This window comes from Contarinia nasturtii, unplaced genomic scaffold (genome assembly GCF_009176525.2).
Source record: "Contarinia nasturtii isolate CC-2019 unplaced genomic scaffold, AAFC_CNas_1.1 Cnas_scaffold_129, whole genome shotgun sequence".
NCBI lineage: Eukaryota > Metazoa > Arthropoda > Insecta > Diptera > Cecidomyiidae > Contarinia > Contarinia nasturtii.
In genome coordinates, this window is record NW_022197486.1 from 1,885,190 (window position 1) to 1,912,973 (window position 27,784).

The 27,784-nt window shown below is 32.2% G+C and overlaps 1 protein-coding gene across 3 annotated transcripts in view; it reads right to left on the reverse strand.

Moving 5' to 3' along the window:
* The window catches only part of LOC116342941 (gamma-aminobutyric acid receptor subunit beta), an 87,928-nt gene that overhangs the window by 6,580 nt on the left and 53,564 nt on the right, over nucleotides 1-27,784 (reverse strand). For 2 of the 3 annotated variants that reach the window (XM_031770777.1, XM_031770768.1), the window contains exons 6-10: nucleotides 10,979-11,116; nucleotides 5,540-5,663; nucleotides 5,176-5,336; nucleotides 946-1,170; nucleotides 582-823 (exon numbers count right to left, since the gene is read on the reverse strand). In XM_031770777.1, the coding sequence (XP_031626637.1) occupies nucleotides 582-823; nucleotides 946-1,170; nucleotides 5,176-5,336; nucleotides 5,540-5,663; nucleotides 10,979-11,116 (890 nt within the window). The remainder of the gene's footprint in view (nucleotides 1-581; nucleotides 824-945; nucleotides 1,171-5,175; nucleotides 5,337-5,539; nucleotides 5,664-10,978; nucleotides 11,117-27,784) is intronic. The other variant, XM_031770785.1, reaches the window with a different exon arrangement.

The following is a 27,784-nucleotide window of genomic DNA, read 5'->3' on the forward strand; positions in this document are numbered from 1 at the left end:
AGAGAGAGAGAGAGAGAGAGAGAGAGAGAGAGAGAGAGAGAGAGAGAGAATGAGCGTATGTGTTAGTGTGAAAACAAAGAAATCATATTATCGTTAAACACAGAGTGAAACCAAAATAAAAATGAGAAATACCGAATGAGTGGATAAGCGTTAAAAGCAGTCTATCACCATTAATTGTTAGTAGAGCGATTTTAATGTAGTTTTTATGTAAATATGGAATAAAAGTCATGATAATCGCCTTCGTTCACATAAATTTATGATCAATTCGTTATGAAAGATTGGTCTAATTTCCTCTCCGACCCAAATTTATATCACTCTCTTTCACTCTTACTTTAATTTTTGTCCATTTTTATTTCATGCAATTGCCAATTGCTTTCTCTCTTTCTCTCGTTTCCTTTTTTCTCTCTCTCTCTCGCAGACTCTATATGTGTCTATGTCTCTCGCTCCATTGAAAATAAAAGAAAATGTTTTTTTTTGTTGTTGTATGTTTTATGTATCAAATGTATGAGAATCATGTTTTCATCATGTGGCGACCGTCCATTGTTTAGTTAAAAGCGATTTTCAAAGCGGAAAATACTCACTTTGCCCGGATGAATTAAATGTGGTGGTGGCGGTGGCCGCATATCACCACCCGACTCTTCATCTGGACCGCTGTCGGCGTTTGAGCGCCCACGACCCCCATTTATTGTATTTTCTAGTGTGCCGCCCTTGGAATGAACTTTTGGATCATGTACCTTAAATCGAACTTCTTGAAACAGTGGGCCAACTAATGAACAGCCTCGCGAGCCCTGCTGCATATTTGCAAAACCGGATGGTCGATTTCCTGAAACCGTCACAAGCACGTAAACAATAAAAAGAAACGAAAATGCATTACAAATTAGCCGTTTTGAAAACTGCATTTTGATGGCACAGAGACAAAATAAAAATCAATTTCAAATCACGTACCTGGTATTTGTTGCTGCATTGCTGATTGTTTTGGTCCGTGCTGATGACTGTGACTGTGTCCGTGACTACTGTGACTGTGGCTGTGATCTGGGCCAGCGCTCATCATCGCCGGTTGTTGGCCACCATCTACTTGTAACTTCTTCTCCTGGGCAATTTTTTGGATTGCCATAAAACGTTGCTTACGCATCTGAATTCGCTTCGCCATATAGCCGACCGTGGCATATTCTAAACACGCATTTAGCGGTTGATTTCGATGAAACGTTGTGATGGAAAAAAAAGAAGAACAGAACGCAGATATACATACCGAACAATTCCTTTTTACAAGCTATCAGATATCGAATCATATGTCTCATTTCATTTCATGACTTTTTTCAACTTTTCTTTTACTGTCACTATTTGTCTTTGTTTCCATTAACTTATCATCAAGTCAAAGTTATTTTTTTCTTTCATTGAAAAACGAATTGAAAAGTGAATAAGATTCTGTGTCATAGCATATGTTCCGTATATCTAATAACTTTTTGTAAGTGTTTTGCTGGTGAATTTTCTCATACGAACAGTTATATCATTTTTTTTATATCTGTATGACTCTATTTGCATCCAAACACAAAGAAATGTTTACGTAGTTAAATAAAATAAACAGTATTGAAAAGAAACAAAAAATGTCAATTGTTCATTTGATTTAAATAGAATTTGGTTGTTGCGAATGAACCGAAATTTGGAACCAAAACACGAAAAAAACGCCAATAAAACCGAAAAACTAAAGAGTTCGATTTTCGGTGAGGGGATTTTAGACATGAATTTTGGCAAAATGATTGAAGAACACAAGAACAAAATAACGAGTATTGAAATTGTATTTTTTTTTTGTATTGTCATTCGTAATCAAAAATTACTCGAACAAACTTACGGATGCTAAAAAATAAGCATTACTTAGTATATTACTTAGTATATGTTATGTAATTGAATAGTTACACGAACCACAGAGGACTTATGATACGAACAAACATTAATTATTGCACTGTTTTTTTTCTCGGCTAATAGATATGATTAAAATAAAATGTTCACCTAAAAAACTCAAACACATGTGCAGACATACATACTTGGAAAAATTGTTTGGATGAAAAACACAAAAAAAAAGACGACACTGAACAGAGTGAATGAATTACATAAAATCGCACATTCACAACGGAAAATAGGTACAGAGATGAGGTGACAAATACAACTATTTCTGAAAAAAATGAAGGTACACAAAACGCATGGATATTTTTTGTTTGTTTGTTTTAAAGTGGTTTGCTTAGTATTAATGCGAATCAGTTGAGATTATGATAGATAGAGTATGCAAAACTACGGCGAATTGCAAATTCCAAATAATTGAATGCGATAAACAGCTAGAGGTTGCGTGAAAACACTAAATGTTCAGGTAGTTAAAAATGTTTAATTAAAAACCAAAATAATTCGTTCTCAAATGCGAATGAACAGTTTGTCTTAACTAAACGGGCTTTTATTTATTGTTGACACTTTTTCTTATGGAGATCATTAACCGGAACTTAAACGTGAAATAATGTGAATGTGGCTGAAATGTATATATTTTCTCTCATCTAGATTGAGGTCATTCCGATTTAGCTGAAAATGCATCTACACGACTATTTTATGTGTCCTTTTATCGATGTTACATTTTTTTTTTGCTTCTAATTCATGAAAATATACAATTTGGTTTTATTTGTAAAGCTTTTGGCCCGAACAAAAATCAAGAGAAAGAAAAATTGATTTACAGCAAACGAACATTGTATTGTCAAAGGCATGAAACATATTTTGTGAACGATATCACTTAATGGTCTCTAAATTTATGATTAAAAGAAAGAGTTCGCATGATTAAAGCTGCTTAAAAAAATATAATTTATGAATCTCGATAGTGAAATGGAGGAAACATGATGTCATGTCACAAAAATTCCAGGAGAATGCGAAAAATCATAAGTAAATTATAGTTTCTTTTTGTTGTTGTTGTACAAAAATATGGTAATGCCAACACCAATGTTTCAATCAAACCTGTAAAGACAATATAAATCATTTCACAGTATGTGTGAGCTGCGTTGGTATTTATAACTAATTATAAACATCGGTCTGATTCAAAGAAATTAGAGGTCGAGTGAGGGATGGAAAGTAAATCTATCGTTCATTCTATGTCCCATTAAAATCGTAGCGTTTTTCGCTTTTTTTCGGAAATTTTCGCACTTTTTTGAGAGTTTCTTCTTCCCCATCCGCTGTTCACTCTAATTTATTTGACTCAAAAACAAATGATTTGGAAAAATGTTTCGTTTTGCGTGTGACTGATTACAGAAAAACGGGAAAATAAATGGGCTGAAGAATCAAAAGACAAAATTAATTGGATTGTTAAATGAAAAAAAAAATGTAAATATTTGTCGTAAATTATGCATAAGCGACGACTTCAAACTAATTGGAAGATTGAGTGCGAAAAATATGTCATTTTAATAGGTTCATTGCTGAAACACACATCAAAATGAATGTTCTGGATTGATGAGAAAGAGAAGGAAAAACGAACACATTAAAATAAATATTATGCGCAAAATAACCATCGAAATGGACGTGATGAAAACGAAATCAAATTTCACACTGATCAAAAAGAAGGAATTGCACATTTTTTATGTTTTGCTTATGATTTGATTATATGTATAATATCTTTTTATAGACAATAAAAAAAATATGTATGATATTTAGCCAAGAGGGTGAACGAAATGGAGGACATAAACAATATAAGTAACACAAAGTGCAGCGCTCTTGATTTCGATTCGCTTTGATGAGGGATAAATAGTTTGTCGATAGTTTTGTTCATTCGATTTATTGCCCACAGAAAAAAGATTTTCGCCGATCTTTTTTTACACAATATTATCGGTTCTGGTATGTGTGCGGGCGTGTAAGTGTACAATATTTTTCTTGTTGATATGACAGAAAAACAGAGAAAAAGAGAGAAAAAAAACAATGTGGGGAGGTAAAAAAATGAAAATTCGAATATATCGGGTGAAATGATGTTGGCACATGAATAATTTATTTGATAATTGAATAAATTAAGGAATATCGAAGTAAATAAAAGTTATATCTATCAGTGGACCAAATCAGTGGCAAGCGATATTCAAAATGCTCTTTTTTTATCTAATTCATTTCCATTTGTATTATTATTATTATTATCTTTTGTGCAGTATGGTTTTGTATTTTAATGGCTGGTGCGCGCTCGCCACACATTTATCGTTACAAAATTGGAAATGCTTGCATCGAACATTTTCTGATTTTTGCGCGAGCGTATAACATAAATAAATGATAAAATGACAAAGAGCTACTAGCACACACACAGAGAGAGAAATATGTGGAAAAAATACCCTCCGAGTATCAGCGAGCTCATTTGAAATGCATATTTTTCGTAAATGGACCGAAAAATGTTAAACAAAAATATGAGTCAAAAGCTCACATCAACCTATGCGAATGGGTCAGAAAAAGCGACATTTTCAATCAATCGGAATTGCAATTTTTCTGTATAATTTAATTGAAACCGAATAACAAATTCATAAAATTAAATACATACGGTGATCACACAGCATGAAAGGAATTTAAACAAAAAAAAAACATGTGGTATGCGAGAAGCATAAAAAAATTCAAATTCAAAAATCACAACACCAATACACATTCACATCAATTCAAATGAACAATTTATTTTAAATAAATAAACAGATTGAATTTTGTATAAGGCCTAGGCAACAAAAAAACATAATGGTTACGCTTTAAAAATTTTAACCACAAAATAGAGAGCGAGAGAGGTAGATAAATTCCGGAAAATGGAAAAATCAAGCGATAAAAAAAGCTATTTTAAGAAAAATCAAAATGAGAAAAAGGCAAAGAGAGACAGAGAAAGAGACAGAGTTAAAGAGGATGGTAAAATGTATTGGTACGCAAAATTCGGGAGTTATTGCGAAACAACCAACCAAATTTGAAATTAAAAATTTAACACAAATCGAAAATCAAACAAAACACAAAATGTTACCGTTCTGATGGTAACTTTCTCTTAGAAAAAAATCAATGTTATATCGTCTTCGAAAATGTCAATCAAGACATCGTTTAAATAGAAGAAAACAGAAAAATCAACAGAAATAAAACAAATGATATAAAATAAAATGCTTTTCATATGGAATGTTTTTGATTCAATTTGTTTGTTTTCTTGTTTACCCAATAGACTGGCAAAAACCATGACGAAACATGTGCCCAGATAAACGTCGATTGATTTAACGTACGAGATTTTTGGTAATGCTGCATTAGTCGATGACATAAGTGTGGTCATAGTCAACACAGTGGTGACGCCAAGGGCAACACGAGCTGGTGTTGCATTTCTGTTTGTAAATATTAAGATATTGTTTTTTTTATTATTAAGATATTATTTGGTTATTTAATTTACTTGCTGGGGATACTGTGTTGCTGTTGTTTATCTTTCTTCTTTTTTTAATCATTTTTTTTTTGTACATAATTTCTGATATAATTTTATTTATTATTCAGAAATAACCAAATAATATAATAGTATTTTCTTAATATTTACCTATTTAACCAGAAGGATACCCACGATATAATTACAATTAATCCAGATGGGATATAAATTTGAATAAGATAGTATCCCATTGAACGCACGAACTGGATTTCACATGCTAATCGTGAGTAGTTTCCTATAAAATATTTTTGTACATAATATTTTATGGTTTAGTTTATGATTCAATTTTTGTTTTTTTTTTATATTATTATTTTTTCAATTGTGTTTTTGTTGTTGTTATTTTTTTTGGATTTTGTTTTACTTATGAGATAAAATAGAGATTTGGAAATTAAATAAATAAATTAAATTGGGGTTTGATTTTATTGTGGTGGTGGTGACTGTTGTTGTATTCGCCATTCAATATGATTTATGTCTATTTTTTTCGTTGCATTCTGTAGGCGTATATTGATACAAATCTTGATGTTGCTTCGGCAATTCATGATCGATTGAAAGCGATGGCTCGCTTTTAAGCGCTCTTGATCTCACTTTCACACTATCAATGATTTGAATTCGATTTTTTTTTACAAAACAACACACACCACGCACACAAATGGATACGAAAAATATTAAATTGACCGAAAATAATGATAGAAATAGAAAAAGACTGATAGAGAGAATCGATAAAGAAAATGGGTGGTAATGAAATGAAAATGATTATACTTATGTTCAGGGATTTTCTACAGATAAAGATCATCGTACACACACATTTACAAAAATAAAATAAAAATAAAGATAGAGATATGTCGAGACCGAAAAAAATATAGTATGATAACATAAAAACGGAGTAGGACGATGAAAGTTATACTGTTTTTTTTTTTATTTAAAAAAAGTAGATAAAAGAAAATGGATTAAAAATGATGATTGAATACGATGATATTAGGGATGAATGGATGAATTCAGATAAAGACGCCTTCGTGCTCTTCTCAGCGAATCGATGACGTCTTTTGCTGAGATAAGTTTTACATATAAAATCAAAAATGAAATTTAAAAGAAATAAAGCACACAAACGAAAAGGATGTACAGTACTTTTACAATTTTTTTTTATTCTTTTTTTTTTCTCCTTTGATGATATACATTGTGGATGAAAAAAACATTAGAAAACGCAAATCAAATTACACAGCAAATAGGCAACAGTGAAAAAGGAGCCACACGTAATAATATAACAAATAATATTGCTGTTGATTCGAAACAGACACACAAACAAACAAAACACAAATTGAATCGAAAATATAAAGCAAAAGTATTCAAATTTCATAAATGAAGAAAGAATGAATGAATTTTCATGACAAATATGAATGTGAGCGAGTGATTGAAATAACCAACATTTAATTACTTTGAAAAAATAATGGATTTTGTTCAAATGAAAATTCACGAATTACAATTAGGTGAAATTAAACAAAAATATATCGTGTGTGTCGCAATTATATATATTTTTTTTTTATTTTGCGCATTTGAATAATATTCACTCCGTTTTCATTTGATGATTTTCGTTCAACAGTGATTTTTCTCACAACATTTTTTTTTTCAGGACAATTTTTTTTTGTTCACTGCATAGATGTGTAAATGTGTGTGTGTTTGTATATTTATTAAATGTGTATGTGTTTATGAGTGTGTATGTGTGTATGTCTTTTTGATTGCTTCGATTAAATCGAATCAATCGCTGTTTTTCATTTCAATAGTTTTTAATTTGGTTTGTTAATAAATAAAATACAAATTGTTTATTATAATTAATCCAGAATACTGTCCAATCATAATAAAATCATGAAGAGTAATGGGTATATATCTTTTTAAAATCAAAAATGGTCGAATAAGATTTTGGAATTCGTTTTTGTGTTTTTTTTGGGTTTTTGTTTGTTTTAGTTAAGGCACTTGAGAAAAGTTGTTTTAATGGTTTGGTTGTTCGAAATGTAGTTAAATGCAATATGTCAACTAAGAATGTACGAGGAAATAGTTTCATTGTGAAATAATTAATTGTATCAAAGAAACGAAACAAAACAAAACATATTTATTCAAAAAGCCGTATCGTCATCAGAAGATTTCATTCAACAGAAATAACAAGGATGCGTATAATTATACTCTTGAGTGGCGGGGGAGGGGTTTTGATACGGAAAGTATGAGTTGAATCAATTATCATTTATTGATATCGAATTTTGAAATTACAATTTCTGTAAACATGTTAAATAAAGCACATTTTTGTCTGCTCAAAAATATCCAATTCATGTCGTTTTTTTTTTAAAAAAAAGGAACCATATAGTTCCGAATAACAGTTGTTATAAGACGAACAAAAAGGACGCGGACCAATTAATACGACGTGCTGTTCTGTTGGCAGAAATGTTCGGGACAAATCGGGCTGCATTTTGATATAAAACTACGACTACGAAAAAGAGAATAATTACAAAACTTAGGAACTGGTCGTGTTTAGTTTTTGGTGTTTAAAATTTCATATATGTATAGTTATTTTTGTTGTTGTTTGGAACAAGTGCAAAGCATACGGGAATGAAAATTGCAATTGGCTGTTTTGTTGTTGTTTTTTTTTTCGTTTTTGGTTCGGTGCATTTTCCACATCTTGAATAAATGGAACGGGTGCCGTTGCCGTTGCCGCGATCACACACACACATCTACATGTGTCTGTGCATTTTTGTTGTTGTTTTTGTTCGTACATGTGTGTGTGTGTGCCGCGAGTGCGTCCATTTTCGTTTCAATAAAAAAGCCGCACCCGGGTAGTTGGCGCCCGTTCAAACAGTGAAATTTGCATCACATATTGTAATTTCCATTGTAAAAAACCGAACAGAAGATGCATTGCTGGTGCATTGGTCCAATTAACGAATTTTGTCCAAATTGTGTGTGTATGTTTTTTTTATGTTTTGGTTGTTACGATAAAACGTTTTTTAAAAGTTGTTGTTCAAAGAGAAATAGCATTTTTATGTAATATGCATTTCCGTTCTGTTGGCATTTGTTGTTGCTTTGTGTGTTTTCAAATGATTTTGTCGTCTTATTTACAATCATCATTTTATTATTATTATTTTGGTTTTTCGTTTTGATTTTTTTTTGTACATAAAAAAATATTTTAATTTTTAGGGTTAAAATGAAAACGCATCACCAATTTTTGTTTTTCGTCATTATTTTTGTGTGACTTTTTCGTGTCATTCGTTCATTTTTTCAATGAATGATTTCATTTTCGTTTCGAACGCGCTCGACAATCCAATTTTTGAAGCCAATGTTTCATTTTTCGAACAAAAAAAAATGCTACGGAATTTTGATTATCGATTTTTGTGCATATCGATAAGAAGGAAAATTGTCGCGCGCACGGCCAATTGTGAAATTTGGAATTTGGTCGATTCCATATTTGGCGCCTCCACGCGATTGACTGAATTGGATAAAATTCTATATAAGATGTGATTTTGTTTGTCTTGGTTTTGAGTAAAAATAAATACCGAAAAATGATTGTAAGAAATAGAGATGACAGCAGACACTCGCATCCAATCGATAGAGAGAAATAGAAAATGAGATATACAGACAGGCAGACAGAGAAACAAAGTGTAGCAGTCGTTCTCATTCAAACAAATGATTTTATTCTATCTATGTTTTAAGAAAGAATTAAAAATGAAAATTATAGAGAGAGAGATAGAGAGTATAAAATGCAAAAATAAGGGTATTTTGGAACATCTCAAAAATACTCAACGCATCCAAATCAAAGAAAAAATGAAGGCAAAATGAATTCACTGATGCTGAAAAATCGGGCTGTGGGAAAACCTTCGGTTTTTTCACACGATTTCTTGATTGTTTGTTTGTTTGTTTGTTGTTGTTGTTTTTTTTTGTGTACAAAAATTAAATTTGCTTTCAAATTCAATATGATATGATATTATAATGAACATATGCTTTCCGTTGCAGGTTTTGAAATGCGAAAATGGGTTTTGGTTGTTTTGTTTTTCTTAAATTAATTTATACATCGATTGGTTTAGTCGATATTTATATCAAATTCATTAAACTCTATTTGAATAAAATGTAGTTGTGTGGAAAGCGTGAAAAAGCATTAAACTGCATGAAAAGCGTTTAGTGTATATATTTGTTTATTTGTGCTACGTGCAAGAAATGGCTTCTAACTAAAAGAGAAATAGTAATGGTTGACACAGTGTTGCGATTTATACATCAAACAATCACAGTGATTGATTCGGTGTTGTTGTTATTTATTTCTTTTGAGAGAAAGATAGAAACTAACGAAAAATCTTATTGAAAAAGGTGATCGGCCAGTTTTCTTATTTCTAGTGATAGTTCATTTTAGAGTTTAAGCATTTTCAGTGATTAAAAAACTGTGCCGTTGATTAGCTAATGATAGTAAGCTGTCAAATCAAGTATTTTGCATGTGTCAACTGTCATTAGCTTATTCGCTATTCGTCCATCGGCATTATTCATTTGATTAGATGAAGAAAAAAAACAATGAATTTTCGTTTGTACATGAAGATTTAACAAAAAATAAGAACGACATCGATCAAAATAAATACATCAAACGAGAAAACATGTGCATGCGAAAAGAGAATTTTCTCAAGCTTGAGATGAATTGAAAATTAAATGAATCATAAAAAAATGTGTATCACATATTGATGCGGTCGATAAACAGGAGTTGAAATGAAATTAAACAAAGGGATGTGTTTTGTTTTTTCAATTAATTCTTTTGAATGTTGGGAAAATTTGTAAAATCGCTAGCAAAACAAATTCAATTTGAAAATCGTAGAAAATCTCTTGTGAAAATGAGAAAACAGCCAGCTGATTCACCGTTGATTTTATGGAATAGATTCAAATTTTCACAGATTGAAAAATAAATTGATGTATACCACATGTTTACCAACGGGGTGTCATACAGATTCAGAACATCGCACAGAATATAGTCCTTTGGAATCTTTTTTGAATTCTTTTCTTACAACATTTTTTTTGAGCTTATGAAGTATAACTTAAAAAGTATGAAGAAAAAAGTGAAGTTTAATCATAATAGAATAATGAAATTTAATTTAGTTGTAAATGACGACTGATACATGTGGGTCATATACACTTGAGATATGAGAAAATGGTAAGGACACATTATTCGTCGGTTTTGATTTTTGTTATGAAAATGAATGTAACGAGTAAAAAACAAAATAGAATGTAAAATAGACATCGTTACAAATGTTGTAGTATTAGAATGAAAGAGCGCTTAAAGGAAATGTAATTAAAGTGAACAAAAAGGATCAGAAAAATAAATGAGGAGTCAGAGACATACAGAGAGATGTATAGAAAATTGAGAAATATTTATATATTCAAAATGGATTTGATTGAAATGAAAATAAAAGGTGGTATGAGTGTTTCTTATTAAAAAAAATTCTGTAAAATAGATCTATATAAAAATTGGTATTTGAAAAAAAAAAAATGTAAATAAATAGTTAAATTGTTTGATAATCGGTGACCGTCTACAGGTACCTGTTGTAAGACTGATTTCCATAGCTCGTTGACGATGTCCTAAAACCTTAAATTGTGGCAACGACACTTCTGACGAAACACCAACTGAATTCGGCCCTTCGTTCCATTTGTATCGAATGTCTCGCATCGTGTATCCGACTAAATTTTCCGCGTATCAATGTGTGATTGAGATAGTTTTCATTCATTCAATTCGTTGTTGTTGTTATTGTTGATTCGTGTTTGGCACACACGTGTTCACATTGTCATGCGATGGGCATTTGGCGAAATGCGATTTTGGCGATATATCGTACACAGTAAATTTTGTGTTTTTTTTTTGTTATGTGTTGAAATGTTATTGTTTTTTATTGTTATCGGTGATGGTGTTGAAAAGGTGTGAGCGTGTGTATTTTGTTGTTGTTGTTTTCGATGTGTATCGTGTAATCGTTTACAATCGGCATTAGCGTGTGTGTGTGTGTGTGTTTGCATTTTTTGTGAATGTTATTGTTCAGTATTTAAATGAATTTTGCAGGTGAAGAGTTTTGATGTGTATGTTAGCGAATGCCAAATGCGCGCACAAAGGATCGTTGGTGCCAATCAATTATAGTTTTTTTTTTTTAAGTTGTCGAGAACATCCGACGTTTTTTTAGTCAGCAGACACACGATGGATTAGATTTTTTTTGTTTTTTGCAGCGATGGTTATTTTTGCAGAGCGTTGTGCAGTAGTTGTGTTGGTTGTTGTCATCGTTGTTGTTTATTATTGGATATGATTATTATTTCACAATTTTTTTTATGGTGTATTTCGATTCAGTCGGGTTGCCAAGTTGCAGTTGGTTTTTTTCAGTTCGGTAAGTTTTTTTTGGTTTCGTTTTTATGGTGGTTCGGATTGTGGTGTGTGTGTGTGTCGATTTTTTGTAAGTTTGTTTTGGTTTTGAGAGTTTGAATGCAAAATAGTAAAATAATAACAGAAGTAAAAATATCGGCGTGCTAGTTGTTGGTATTGTTTTTGTATTATTTATATATATATATAATATTATTAGAAATAAGATGAATTATTTTGTTGAAATGATGACAACGACCGTACGACGTGAACGGAAGATTTTTCATCCACTTAATATAATTGTTGGTGCTTTCTTCATCATCTTTTCTTTCTCTGTGTCGGACAGGTGGTTTATGTTTAATAGGTTTTTTTTCTGCGTAGTTTGGATTGTTACATGACACCAGCAGCAAGTACCAACATTTCGTTATCTGCACACGTACACATCTCTCTGATGATGATGCTGCTGCTGTTATACCAAGAAGTATCATTTTTCTTTCTTGTGCTAGCAGAAAATAAAAAGTTTTGAGCATATATTTTTTCATATTATGCGCATTTTAACTTCTTTTTGTTCGTTGTCGTCATCTTCTTCTTCACTAGCTCGATTGCTTCAATGAACATTGCAAAAGTTAACCATCTAGGCGAAATACCGAATAAAAATTCGACGCATTTCTTCAACCGAACGAAGACCATCTTTGGAACTTTTCAACTTTTGGCCAAAGTTCTAGATTAGTTCATTCGAAGCTCATTTCATTCACGAAGTGGAAAAATGTGATCAATTTTTTTTGTGCTTCGTATCGTTTCGTCTTTTCAGCTAATGTGTTCGCATACGAAATTGCGACTAAGCTTGAATACATCAAGATAGCAGCGAATGCGAGAGAAGAACTAGAACTTTGAATGAAAAATCTACACCGAAAATAAAGTATGTATTTGATGTGTGCGTGTGCTTGTGCACGTGCATGTGTTTTGAACGCGGTACGAAAAGATGTTTATATCCACCGTCTGGTTCATCGGTCGTTGTCGTCCATTTCAAATTAATCTAGAGATTTCAAGCAGTGCTGTTGAGTTTACATCTTATGATTTCATTCAAACGAGTGAAAGAAAAATTTCTTTTGGTGTCAGTATATACTGTCTCAATAGCCTCGAATGAAATCGCTACATTATCCAACATCAATGGGACTACTTATTAGCTTTACATTAACCAAAATGAAAAATGATGAGAGATATATTTTAAACCGAAAAACGAACAAAGAAAAACAAAACAAATTAAAAATTATATATCTATATTTTTCGCGATTTAATTTTCCTATTATATGCATAAAATTGTTTTTGTATTTGTTGTTATTATTTATTGGTTTATTTTTTTTTTCAATTAAGTTCCTTCTTCGTTCTATTCGTACAATTGTTTCGAAACGAAAGAAACAGAAAGTGAAGTTATATTCAGAACCTAAGTATAAATAAATCAAAATGCGGCGGCTACTGTAGCCTGACAGTAGTAGTGTTCAGTATTTGTTAGTTTTGTATGGTATTGTTTTAGTACTTTTGGTTGTTGTTTTTAGTCAGTTTCGCATATTTTTATAGTTTGCATTAGATTACTTTAAACGAAAAAGAAGTATATTTAAATAAATTCAGCATATTTATATGCATACTCAAAGTTAAAAGAGTTTTTTTGTAATTTCAACGAAACGAAAGAGAACAACAAGTGTCACCAAGGTTGAAATCACCGGAGGTAATTTTTGTACGGGAAATTGCATATTTTTTTATTCGCAATTTTTTTTTTTTAATCGAGAGTTACCATTGGGCGATTTTCTCCTTATTTGCCACTTTTATCAAACGAAAAACTAAAAAATATTACGCAAAACTTCAAAGTGGTTAATTAATTGTTTAATATACTGAGAATTATGTGTAATATATCTGTGTGTTATGCACGTAAGAAAAATATTGTGTGTTCTCAAACGAAATAGAGAAACAAAAACCAAATTTAAACTATAAATAAAGCAGCACTCTTGTTAATAAGTGTGTACAAGTACATACAATTGCTATGATCTATTGCATTTATCCTTTTCTCAATATTTTATTGTTGCCTACAACATTTTGTGTCTTTAAATTTCTGCTGTTGGTTTTTCTCATAAAAATTTTGTTCATTTTTTTGTTTACTTTTGTGTTGCTTTCGTTCAGACATTCTCAAAGAGAAATCGCTTCTAAAATAAAATATATAAAGTATGTATGAATTATATATGCCGTACGATATGTATTTCATCATTGCTGTGTCATGTTAATTATATCGTATCGAACCCATAACAGAAGAAAAAAATGAAATTGAATAAATATTCAGCATAAAATTATTGTTTGCAATAATCGCGTGCCATCAGTCGAATTGTTTTGTTAGTTTTTGTTTTTTGGTGCATAGAGTAAAATTAAAATTAACGAAAATGTCCCCAACCGAATAATATAATACACATATAAGGTAAAGTAGATATGTTCATATATGTGAGTATATAGTACACGCAACTAAATATAGTTTTAGTTGAGACATTTGCGTTTGCTCAGAACTATCTGTAGTATAAAAAAGCTGACACCAAAACGCACACAATTTTTATGAAATGCAAGTTCATTAACCGAAAATATTAAAACTCCAAAAGAATGGCGAAAAACCGTGATTCGCAGAGCTTCACTGATTTTTTCACAATATCTCAAAGAATTTCGATTGTTTTTTTGATTAATTTAAAAAAAATTGCATTTTAACAATCATCATTTTGATGATATGATCGATTTAAATTGATATCAATTGTTTAACGTTTTGAAATCGTCTTATTGATACTGGTCAATATTTCGATACACGATGTATGTTAAATATGTATATATCAGTGCAGATTTATTTGGTTGTTGCTATTTGACGCGAGACTCAAAAGTCAGTTTATTTCATTTCGAGCAAATCAACCATATTTTGCCTGTTACGGTTTTTGCTTGTATTCTTGCATTTATCATATGTCATATATTGCCATCAATATCGAATTGTTTTTCTTTTCATTTAACGAATTATCGGAATATGAATGGAATAATTTCTTATTTGAAATGTTTTGTATGGTATTCGGTGTGAAATTGATGTGTGTTTTTGTGTGTAAATGTGTATGTTATTGTATGTATGATTGAATGTAAACGTGTTTTGTTGCATGATTATGAGATTTACCAGATTAATTTCATGGAAATTATTTTATCTGTCGTTTGTAATGAGAATCAAGTTCAAATGAAGTGTTTGTGTGTTAAAGAGAATATGTGTGAATGCAAACTGAAACGAAAAATTTGTGTGGAATATGTAACACTTGTAGTTAAACAATGAGAAATCAAAACAAAAAATGGATGAAATACAAAAAAAAAGTTATAAAAAACAATCGGTGCTTTCTTTTTTGAATGTCGCTTAATGATATGAAAAATGTTCCTACTATTGATTGCAAGTGGTTTCCATTTTTACATTTTGATTATATTTTCTAATATAATCGATTCCTTTTCTTTCGAAATTCAAACCATTAAACAAAAAGCACACTTATAAAGCTTAGACGAATAGATGGACTTTTGTTTTTTTTTTAAATACTGAGCGAACAAGAGAAAGAGAGAGAGAGAGAGTGAGGAAGAGTGAAAGTGTGGGGATTTTATTCATTTGGAATAAAACGGAAGTTACAACCATAATATCAAACCAGTCAACCTGAACTCGCAATAAAGGTAATGCGCGTCGACAGCACGTAACAGCGAATAAAAAAAATCTATCGAAACAATGAATAGAAGAAAAACCGAAATGCAAAACAACGTGAATCTAGCTCGCGCACTTCCTTTCTCTCACATTTATTTTTACGCCGGAAGTACTACACTATTTGCTATATCGCCACCGTTGCCAATACCAACGCTGAAAAACTGTCCATGTTTCCCCGGGATTTTTACATTTTCGACTTTTCCGAAAAACCCGCAAACCTTTACACAGAAAACCGTGTATGTATGCCCTTGTTTCATTATTAACAACAAATTTATATGTATTTAAACATGAATCACTTGTAAAAAGCATTCACACACACAGAAAACAACTAAAAAAAATACACATCTATATTCTAAGCTTCAAGCGATTGCATTTGTTTATTTTTTCAAGTTTGAAATTTCGTTCGAAGTTTGTTGTTTGAAATTTTATAAATACATAGTATACGGTTATTTTTCTTCTTCTCATTTTTATGTGCTCTGTGAATTTCGGTCTGGTTTCAGTTGTATATCGGCCAGAGAGAAATTGGTAATTAATAAACGAACGATAATTTAAAAAAAAAAACATGTAAAAACAGATCGAATACAAGAATCGAAACTTATAAAAGAAAAATCAAACACAAATACAACGACAGACTTCAATGGAGAAAAAAAAAAAAAGAATAGACTGCATCAGAGAGGAAACCAAAAGAATAACTCAACTAAAACGAAATGGTGGTAAAAATTCAGAAAGAGAGACACATACAAAATGTAAAACAAAAATAACGATATCAATTGGGTTATTACAGTGTGAACACGTACGAAAAAATAACTCTCTTGCGCGCGTCAAAACTCAGCGATGTTGAGAGAGTTCACCGGGAGATAAACGAAATAAAAAAAAACGAAACGAAGAGGAAATCGGAAAGAAAGCAGGACATTTTGGTGTTGTTTGTTTGCAAATAAAAGCGAGTAGAACAGAGCGGGGGAGAAAGAGGAGAGTAAGTAAAAAGACATAAAAACACAAGCAGAAAAAGAGGAACAGAAAATATTGTGACGTCGAAATGAAATGGACTTGTGGAGGGAAAAAACAGCTCGAAAACAAAAGGATATATATGGATTTTGGATTGACAATAGACTACGAAGTGTACAAATAAATGGGAGAGTTTTGCGATTGCGTACGAAATTAACATTTATTTGCCATTGTGCAAGGCAGCAACTTTTTTTTCGTGTGTGCAAACATTTCTCAAGTTGCGACAGAGCTCTTTCAGCATCTTATAGATGTGCTCCACTTTTTTCCCTCTTTCTTTCTCTCTCTCTCTCTCTCTCTCTCTCTCTCTCTCTCTCTCTCTCTTCATTCCTTGCTAAGAAAATGATGATTGCAAGTTTCTTTTACTGTTGTATGTATATGGGATGCGTGCGGTCGCAATAAAATTCGAAAGTCTTCGGATAAACAAAACTTCTAACGTTTGCTAATGAGCTAGAATGCAAATTAATACACATTTTGAAGTGTATGTGTATGTTTCGAGTTTCTAATTTGAATATTTTAAAATGTCGATGACAGCAAATTTGTGTGTGACATACACAAACACTTGCAACGACAAATAATATCACAGCGATGGGAAAAAAATGTACAACTTCCATTCTCCAATTAATTATTATTGTGAAATGCTTTCGATTTTTGCGAAGATGAAGAAGAAGAAGTAGTAGTGGTTTGTGAAAAATGGAAAGTATTGCAATGAATCTTCGAAACTTTTAGTTCATGCGATCTCCGAGAGCTGTGTGCGCCCACTAAAAATAAGTTGCAGATAATAAATTAAATGATACTTGAAATTGGTTGGCTCATTTTTTATTTTTTGGGGCGTGTGTGTGTGTGTGTGTGATTTTTTTTTGCGCTGAATTTGCATACTAGCATTAAAAATTTGTTTCGCCTCGGCAAGTGAGCGAGAAAAATAAATTCGTTTAAGTTTTTGGTATTGAGCAATGGAGAAACTTTCATAGTTTACGTAATAGAACAAAAAACCAATGCTGTGCTGACGGTCGAACATTTCTCTTCGGTAGCGAAGACAACAACAACCACACGACGTTGGATGAAGAGAAAAAAAAGTCACGTAAAGTTCCTTGCCATTACGTTTGTGCTGCTCTTTTCATTTCTTCGCATTTAGAAGTGTATCTTTGATATTCAAAATATTGTTGGTCCTCTTTTTAGCGCTCGTTTTTGTTTGGCTCATTTTCGTTTTGTTGTTGTTGCTCTTAAACATGTATATTCGTTGCATACTTGTTTTTAACTCTCTTGCATTCTATTCAGAGGAGAATAGGTTTGTGTGAAAAAAATCCAAACGCATCACATACAAATAAACGACACTTTTGCTCATTCAGATATAAAGTCACAGACAAAATCACAACATGCTATCATCGGCACACAGGCTCTCACTGCATGTGTATCAGTGTACAAGTGTGCCTGTGATATATAAATGGAGGCAATTTTACTGTACAACGTACCCAATTTTGGGTGAGAGGCGCACTCATTCTCTATCTTTCTTTTGTCTATTTTGATGGCTCATATTTTATCGGACAATATAAAAGTGATGCGAAATTTATGAAAGAAAATAAATAGAGATAATAGAAGAATTCTCGGCACTTGTAAAATAGATGTTGCGATAGATAACTTTTCCGTTTCTTTTTTATGCTGCTTGTCGACGTCATTGTCGTTTAAATATATCTTTCTCGTTCTGTATGTATGTGTGTGTGTGTTACTTTTTCACTGTGTCCACTTCTATTGTTGTCACTGCATGTTATCGTTTGTGACTTCGTCTTGTACACACATAGCGAACAAGAAAGTAAAAAAAAAAATCGGAGTTGCCACAACTTTTGCTGATTCAGTGATAGTTGCTTTACCTTTCCGAGAGAAAAAAAATCATAGAGCCAAAGAAAACGACGACAACACACGTCTTATTCAACGGTTCGTAGAAAATTCACACAGCAGCCGAAAATTCACACACCATCATCGAGGAAAAGGACCAAAGCAACAGAGAAAACCTGGCCAAATCTATTCAAAAGTTTATTTTAAAATTCGTTCGCCGTTTTCTGAAGCGTAAGCAAGTTACGTTATTTTATACAGAAGACAGTTTTATAAAATGCAATTATTTGCATATAGATGTAGTTTATTGTGGAATAAGAATCGATTTTGTTGACGATTGCTACCACGAACAACAGCAGCAACAAGAAGAAAAAAAATCGTGCGAAATAACTTAAGCGCTCACAAGTAGAATATATGTATGTTGGAATTTGGAAAGAATAAAAATATTTTGTAGTGTCTCCAGCATTACGGAAACAAGTTTGTCTTTATGTGGCGCGCGCTTTAATGTATGCTACTCACTCGCACTCGGCAAAAAGATCGACAAAGATTCCATTACTAACCATAGAAGAATGAAAAAAAGAGAGAAATAAATGCGGAAATGGCGAAAAAAGCACGAACCAAACACACAAGAAATAACCAGCATCAAAATGATGAGCACGAACACAAGTGCTTGTTGGTTCGCCCTCATTCACTCGTTTTTCTTTCGTTATTCGAATCGTAGAAAAACTACCGAATCGAATAAGATTGAAGAACACACATACACCATTGGGAACGAATCTGAATCCATCTACTTTGATTTAGATTTATTTTTCAATTGCTTGTAATCATCATTTAATGCGTGAGTGCTGTCTTCGCTTTGGCAAATTCTTGTGTTCTTCTTGTTGTTTTTGCTGTTTTTATTACGATTGTTTTGTTTCATCAGCTGCATTGTGAAAAAGGCTTTTGGCCATAAAATGTTTTATATTCTGCAATCGATTCTTTATGTTGGTTTTTTTTTTCACAATTTGCACATCAGACTATCGTCATTATGAGAGAGAAAGAGAGAGAGAGAGAGACTAGATGGGGGGGAGCGAAACGAGCCAACGTTGTTGTTATTCGCGAACTTATACAAAGTCGGTGCTGGCAAATAAAAACTAAAAACACTACAGTCTAAAATAAAAGGGAAGAACGTATACTTTCGCGTGGAGTTGAAAAAAAAAAACAAAGGATCGAGGAAGCGGATTCTGGATTCAAGTGAAAAAAATACACAAGCATCGCATAACATCAGCTCATTGTGCATGGAAGTTCTCTCGCTATAATTTTTTTCGATGTTTTTGTTGTTGGTGGTGCTCTAGCAAACCGCAACAAATGAATGATGTGCACAAAATCCGAAACTTTTCACTAAAGTGAATGTTGTGTTTTGAATACTATTTTTCACTCACTTCATTCACAATATCGTGAAAAAGAGCCATGCATATTTGCATTGTAGAAAAGTTAAAACAACCGTGGCATCACCACCAACAACAGTAACAGTATAAAAAAACATACACACACAACAAACTGAGCTGAGTTTACGACACTTTCGTGTTAATCAATTAAAGCCATTCATTGAGTTTGTGGTTTGGTGTACAGAGGAGAGGTACATATAACATTCTTTCTATCTCTGTTCGAAGGAGGGAGTAAGTAAAAGAGATTGAGTGGTATGCATTTATTGAGTCTTGGTGGAAATTCGAATAAGTCAAACGATGTGTCGAGTTTGAGGTAGGATATTGAAAGGGGGAAAAAACGAAAAAGAGAAATGCGATTCGAAGAGGTAGAAATAAAACGAAAATGTCAAATGGAAAATGTAATTGAAAAAAAAAACGAAACTGAAAAAGGAATAAGTTTGAGAATATTCTTTTTTTAATAAAGATTATAGAGAGATAATAGAGTAGAGAGTAGAGTAGAATTATAGTGAGTTTTTTTTTGTTTTGTGGTCGATACCTGTGGTTAGGTTTATTTCGGTCGCCCTCTGCCTGTGTCCCAATACACGAAACTGTGGAAGTTCAACTTCGTTGCTCATTCCAACACTACTAAGGCCATCTCTCCAGAAGTAGCGGATATCTCGCATTGTGTAACCGACTAACAGAGCCATAACAATACACAAAATGCTCATCATTCACGAAATAACACATGTTTATTGTTTTGATTTTTTGGAGTTTTTTTCCAAGTTTAATTTTCTTCCATAAATATTTTTGTTGTTATTTATGGTTTCAGATCTCATATTTTGTGTAGTTTGTCATTCGATACGGAGTTGTTCACAAGTTGCAATCGTTATTTATGCAACCGTCCTATGTATATTTTTTTGGTATAATTCTTTCTTTTCCTACCATTTTTTTGTGCTTTTAATTAAAACTTTGAATTTTGTATATGTTGCTGTATTGTTTTTTTTTTGTGTATACTCTCGTTCGTCTTTTGTTTGGACAATTCCATTAGTAAATTAAAAAGTTTCTTTGCATCTTAACTTTAGTTATACGGAATATACAGCAACTATTACTATTATTTTATTATTTGGTGCATTTTGGTGCTCGGTTCATTAAGATAGAAAGAGAACAGCATGAGTCTGCTACTCCGGTTATGTTACTTATTTTTCTCATGTCACATCGAAGCATCGTGTATGTCTGTGTGTCGATGTGTGTTTGTGTGTTATATGTGTATGAAAAGCAGTAAACGTAATCGAATCACTGAGCTGAAAGCTGCTGTTTTCATCTCTTTTGACCTATCTTATATAATTAAAATTGCTTTTGCCAACTGCCTACATATTATATTCTGGGTGAACGTGTAAAAAGCTCATTTCTTCCGGCCCATCCCTTTCTCAATCGCTTGTTGTCTACTTCGCTTTTCACATACACACACGCGCAACACATCTATTATATATCACTAAATAAAACTTGCTAAATTAATTCTCTAATCGTAATCAAGTGTAAAACAAAACTACGATGCCTTCCTGATTATCATCAACAAACAACCTCACTCTATCTCACATATTACCAATTAACCTGAATTTTCCAATTTTACATCAAACTTATGGCAATAACTGTAATTCGATATGTATAGTAATTGAGAAGAATATCTACATTTTTTTGATATATGTATATTAAATAGATAAATTTTCATCATCAAAATTGCATCAAATTTTCCTTATATTTTCCAAAACACATCAATTCAGATGAGAGAAGCAGCACACTATTTTCAAGCATATATGTATTTATATGTAATATTCACTAAAATTAATGAGAAACATCATACAAAACGAATAAAGAATATTGATGATCTTATCATTATTATAAATTTGTTGTTGCTGTTGTTTGTTGAATAGAATAGATTTCAAAACATATGCAAACATAAGAGATAGATAGATGGATAGATAGATAGATAGAAAGAGATATTTATGAGTTATTAAAGATATATATATATTTTCATTGTTCAATTAAAATGGAATATGTTTTAGAAAAATATTTCTAAATAGTTTTTCTTATTTATTTTTAATAACATTCAACTGCTATACATTGCACATGAACATAGATATTTATATATGGATATATTATATCGAAGAATAGAAACAAAACCCAACCGAAAAAAAATGAATAACCAACTAAAAATTGGACAACGAATGAAAAAAAAGTAAACCGAACGCAATATTCGAAATTTGCATAAGTGGAAGACAAAAACTGTACGTAAAGAGACACATAGAGAGAACGAATTATGAATTGAGAGAGTTTTGGATTTGGAGTGTACATTTGCAATTCAACCAGAAAATGTACAGAGTATAAATTTTTCTTCTTGTTGGCATCCAATTCTATCGAAGAGATCTAAGTGGGCCAAACAACTATTGCCAAAGAGAGACTCCACATTTTTTCGTATTGCTCCCACAACCGAATGTATGTGTGCATTTAATGGTGAAAAAGTGAAACTGCAATCGAAACGCTCCATGTCATTGATGTCATACATTTTTTTTGTTTCGCTCGTCACGATCAATTCTACTAATGAAAGCGATTCCCATTCGTATGAATTTTATCCAAAGTTAATCGAATAACATGGAACCAAATGCCATTAAAAGAATCGAAGATGACCAAAAAAAACCATGAAGTCTGTGTGTATGTGTGAGAGTGATCATTTTTATTTCCACACATTTTTTTTTTTGCATTTGAACTTATTAAATTTCTCTAGTTGAGCGATATTTGAAATGCGGGGTTCATTCGATTGGCAGGAAGCGTGGAAACGAAAAAGAACTAGAGAAGGAGAATGCTGGCATACGATTGTATTCAACGGTATTGGCATTAATTGATGTGCCATGAGTTGTGAAACAACAACATCAACCGATAAAAAAACACATCGAGCTGAGAGCCATTTGGTTGCTAATATCGAGTGCAGGCAGAGTACAGATTGTACGTTATGTGGCTTATAGCAAGTAAAAATGTACCCTCTTGCTCATATTACATGCTCAATATGTAATCGGTTTGCGGCGACAATGACGACGACGACGCCGACAACCACTGTATTCAATTTGGAGTTCTCTTGGATTGGGCATTACAAATCACGCTCGCTCAACCAGTGTTGATGACATTTATCGAATAGAACTATTTAATGAGTAAAACAAAGAAAAAAAGAAGAAAACACATTGACACAAGCACTTCAGTAATTATTATTTAGATATTTCATGGAGATAGAGGAAAAAAAGGAAGGGAAAACGAGAAAATGAGAGCGAAAACTGCTTGTGCCATTTATTGATATGGATGTTGGTCGCATTGTTCGAAGATATTACACAAAGTTTATGGTAGACGCCTGCGATGGATACACGTCGTATCCAAAACAAAGACTGACGACGATGACAACGAAAATGACAACAGCTGAAGAATGAAAAAAAAAAAACTGAAGCTCGAAGAAGAAGAAAACGATCGAAATTGACAAGTAGAACAGTGCTTTCGCACTCATCTTTTTAGCAATGGCATCATTCATATGTTCAACCTCTTCTATATTTCATTGGGATTGTTTCATTGGGCGAACATTGACGAAACGAGATGGAGATGCAGATTTTCGGCACAGAAACGAAAGAGAAAGAGCTCATATCACGGATATATGTGTGCATCGCATAATTATAAGCGTCATCAATGTTCAACAAAGCCAGCATTGATTGCTTACTGAACCGTTTATTTACATAGAAAATATTATCTGCACTGGGTATTATTGATATGTGATGCTTTTGCATCATGAATATTTTGTATATTCCGGTATTTGCGGCAAGCAAACGAAAGATCGTTGTTGTATTGAAAACGATAAATATTAATCGTTTCACGTGTGGTGTGTTTCGATATTCTTTCGATAATTTTTGCACATCAATTGAATCTCAATAGAGAAAATGTAAGTGACGCAGTATCGCAAAATGAATGGAAAAGAATTGCTCTCTCTCTATCTTTCTCGTTCAATTATTGATTGGGATGGGTTGTGAAAGAGCGCGCGATAACACTATCAGATATAAAAGTGGAAAGAGATGAAAAGAAAAAAAAATCCGAATATATACTTTGTTTGCTGCACATATTTGCAATCGGTTTCCTCTCGAGTGAGCGAAAGGCAGTGGAAAATAACGAGAGAAAGGGTGAAAGAACGAGTAAAGTGATTACTTTGATCTGCTGTGTTGCGGTGTTGTGCAACCATTCAAGCTGGATTTTTAATGCATACGTGATGCATGCACGTCGACGACGCTTGCTTTTGTGCACATATTCGATTTTAATCCACATACTAATACCCGTATAATTGTGTATGTGTGTGTGTGTGTGTACATGTTCATTGTCAGTGTATGTGAGGGTGAGCGATGAGCGCGCGCGCCCACCAAGTGTTTGACGTCATTAAAAACGATGATGGAATTATTTTTACAAACGATAAAACTGGCATGGTACATATTACAATCGACCCGATTATCCAAAGGAGCATGTATATATAAGTATATTCCCAGACGCGTTATTTCTTGTTTACCGCATGAGAGAAAAATTTCATAAAATGCACGCGCTTGTGAATCAGCTGACGAAAACTCCCTGAATGAATGATGAACAAGGAGCTACAAACAAAATAAATCTTTCATATTCTTGGATGCTCTTGGTAAGCTCTGTGTAAATCGAACGTTTCTCTTTTTTCTTTTCATTTGATTTCAATAATAAAATAGGGATTTTTTTCATTCGTTTCAATTATGATGCGATGACAAATGTCACGGGAAATGTGCTTTGCGCTCTGAGATATATATATATTTCTACATATATACACTGTCAATCTCCAAGGGATTCCCACTGCCAACTGATGAACGTTCTCTTTTTAACAAGTGAACGGAATGTGTTTTACTTTTTGTTGCTCTCTTTTCTTTTTCGGAATTTTAAACAAAAGTTGATCAATCAAATTACACGAACAACTAAGAGCGTTCGAAATGGAAGAGATACAAAGAACACAAAATATAAACGGAAAATATAAATCAGTGGATGGATCACATTGCAACCCAAAATGAAATTGAAAAGTTTATTCAATCATATCAATTCATCATAGTCAAGGATGTCTGTCTTTTTCATTTCGTTGAAATGGAAATTAAAAGAAAAACGAGAAAATTAGATCGCGGCCGATAGAGAAAGAAAGAAAGAGAAAAAACACACGAAACTTAAATGAGAAAAGAAAATAAATGATTGGATTAAATAGAAACACGTTTTGGGTTCGGGATCTCTGTTATTTGTGAGTGTCATGCACAATCTCTAGCGAGCAATTAATGAGTCTCATGTACTCAACTGCAGTTTAAACAAATACATAGACCAGTAATGTGCGAGCTACATTTTACAGGGGGGGAGGGGGGTGGTTTTTCAAAAACAAAAAATTCTCTAGCAAATCAGACAAATTTTCGTTTTTTTTTTTTGGAAGTCACTTTTTGAGGCGAAAATCCCTAGCAAATCGAAAGAATTTTCTCGGCGGAAAACCCTAGCAAATCGGAAAAAAATCTCTCGGAACCAAAAACCCTAGCAAATTGAAAGAATTCTCCTCAATTTTCTACATTGATGAGCTAAAAAAAAAAAAGGTCTTCACTTTTTTCGTGAAAAACCCTAGCAAATTCGAATAATTTTCGCGAAAAATTTTTCTCATCCAAATCACAGGGGGGGTAAACCCCCCCCCCCCCCCCTCGCACATTACTGACATAGACTATGTGACACAGAAACGCTCTGAACATTGAATGATTGAAATTATTTCGGAAAAATGTACAACAGAATTATAATTTTAAAATTGGCACTTACTGTTCCATTAATTTCTTCAAAACTGAAACTATTTTCATTTTTGGATGCAACATGTGCTGCAGAACATTTGGGACAAATGATAAACTTGTATTTGAAAATGAATGGAAAATGCGCCATAAAAAAGCCAATGTCAAGCAGTTTAATGCTTAAAACACGGAATCGGCATCTTTCCGAGGTAAAAAATTATGTTTGAATTGTGCAAATGGCATTTCCAAGAGAGCAGCTGAAGAGATTTTTTTGTGTCCGTTAATCCGTCGTTAATATTCGAAAGAATAAAAACAATTATTCGATTTATTCTTTAATTAAATTGCACCTGCTTGATTTCGATTCGTTGTTCTTGTTGTTCAACAGAGCAAAAAACGACAACACAAAATCATATTTGTTATATTCAAAACAAAATTTGAAGCAAACAAATCCTTTTAAATTTAAACGAAGCAAATGAAGAAATTAAGTAGTTCATTAATTGTAAAAAACACTCAGAACCTATTCTTTGCATAAAAAGGGCAAAAACTGAAAAGAAGAAAACCAAAATTAAACAAAAACACAGAGCTTTTTTAAATGGATAAACGAAAAAACAATTTTTGTTTGGTTAAATACGGTTTACTCCTACGAAACCGAACGAAAATAAAAATAAATTCAATTGAATATTTGTGTTTGTGTGAGCGTGCCCAATTTATGTTGATGCTTGGTGCCTTTGATACGTCATATTAAAAATTAGGATAATATTTCAAAAAAAAAAAAACTGTATGTGTGAAAGGTGGTTTGCTCAAGATGTACTGACCGCGTCAAATTGGCAGTTGCTTGCAAAAATCACGTACACAAATTCAAATAAAAAAAATCGACTCGAAACATCAACTTTTTCGTACATTTGTATTGCTGAATTACGAAAACATTTCATAAAATTGAAATTCGCATGCAAATCGGCTGTGACGAAACATATTTCGTTTCGTATATTCTGGTATATTCGGAATAAGAAACTTGAGACCAAAAAACTGAAACAAGTTTTTCAAAGCGGATAAACCTGTACCAATTGAGTGGCTATGAGTGTATGGATTCGGCTAAAAACTTGATACTGGCCCATTTAGTATTTAAATTTAACCACACATTGGCACATAGACACTTTGAACATCGCCGTATATGTACATTTAGCATGCAAATCATCTTAAAATTATTCACATCAAATAATTGTTGGTGTCTTTATCATCGTATATTTTATGTGTTAGTGAAAAAGCGATTTCAATAAGTTGAAAATGGAAAAGTATGATGGAAATTTGTACATGAAAAAATAATAATAACAAAAAACCAGAAAAAGAAATGAGCAGAATATGATATAGTTACTACAATACTACAATGGAAAAAATGGATTCATTTCACACACGCACACAGAAAGAAATATAAAAGAAGCCTTATGTAAAAAAGAACAAAAGTGGTGGAAATTGATGGAATATGAAATTCAAATGATTTTCTAAAACTGATTGATGTAATTTGTTTTGCTCATTTCATTCTAAATGCTTTCAATATTAAATCATCAACGTTTTTTTTTTAAATATCGTACAACCTACTTTGTAATTTATGGGTTTTCATCTTAAAATTTAATTTCACTCCTTTAATTCGTTCAAAAGTCATGTTCATTTCTTATTCAGTCTAATTTTCTACTTTTTTTCAATCTTTTTTCTACGCTCCCGTAACTGCACTTAATTTTTCTCATTGTGGTACCCAATTTATTCGTACTGTCGAGCATGTATGGGTTTAATCGTATTGTAAGATGGCAAAACTGTATGTCAATCTTAATTCCCATGTAATTTACATTGCTATTTTAGTAAAAGCAAAGGAGTGAGAGTGAGAGAAAATGCATTCAGCATATTTTACGCTTGAATAACCGACACAAATTCGAATTACATCAGGTCCCTACACACACGGGAATAATGTATAGATTATTAGTATAAATGATTTTTTTTCTTAAATCTATACAAAAGTTTAGATATCTCAACAAAAATTTATTTTTTATTAAAAAAATATTTTCTCAATGTCAATAAATATTGCGATACATATTTATCAATGAGTGCCAAAATACATCATTTAATACAGCCTTTTCTCTTCACTCGAAAGAACAACAACAATTACATGGCTACACTCGAACGGCGACTATAGAG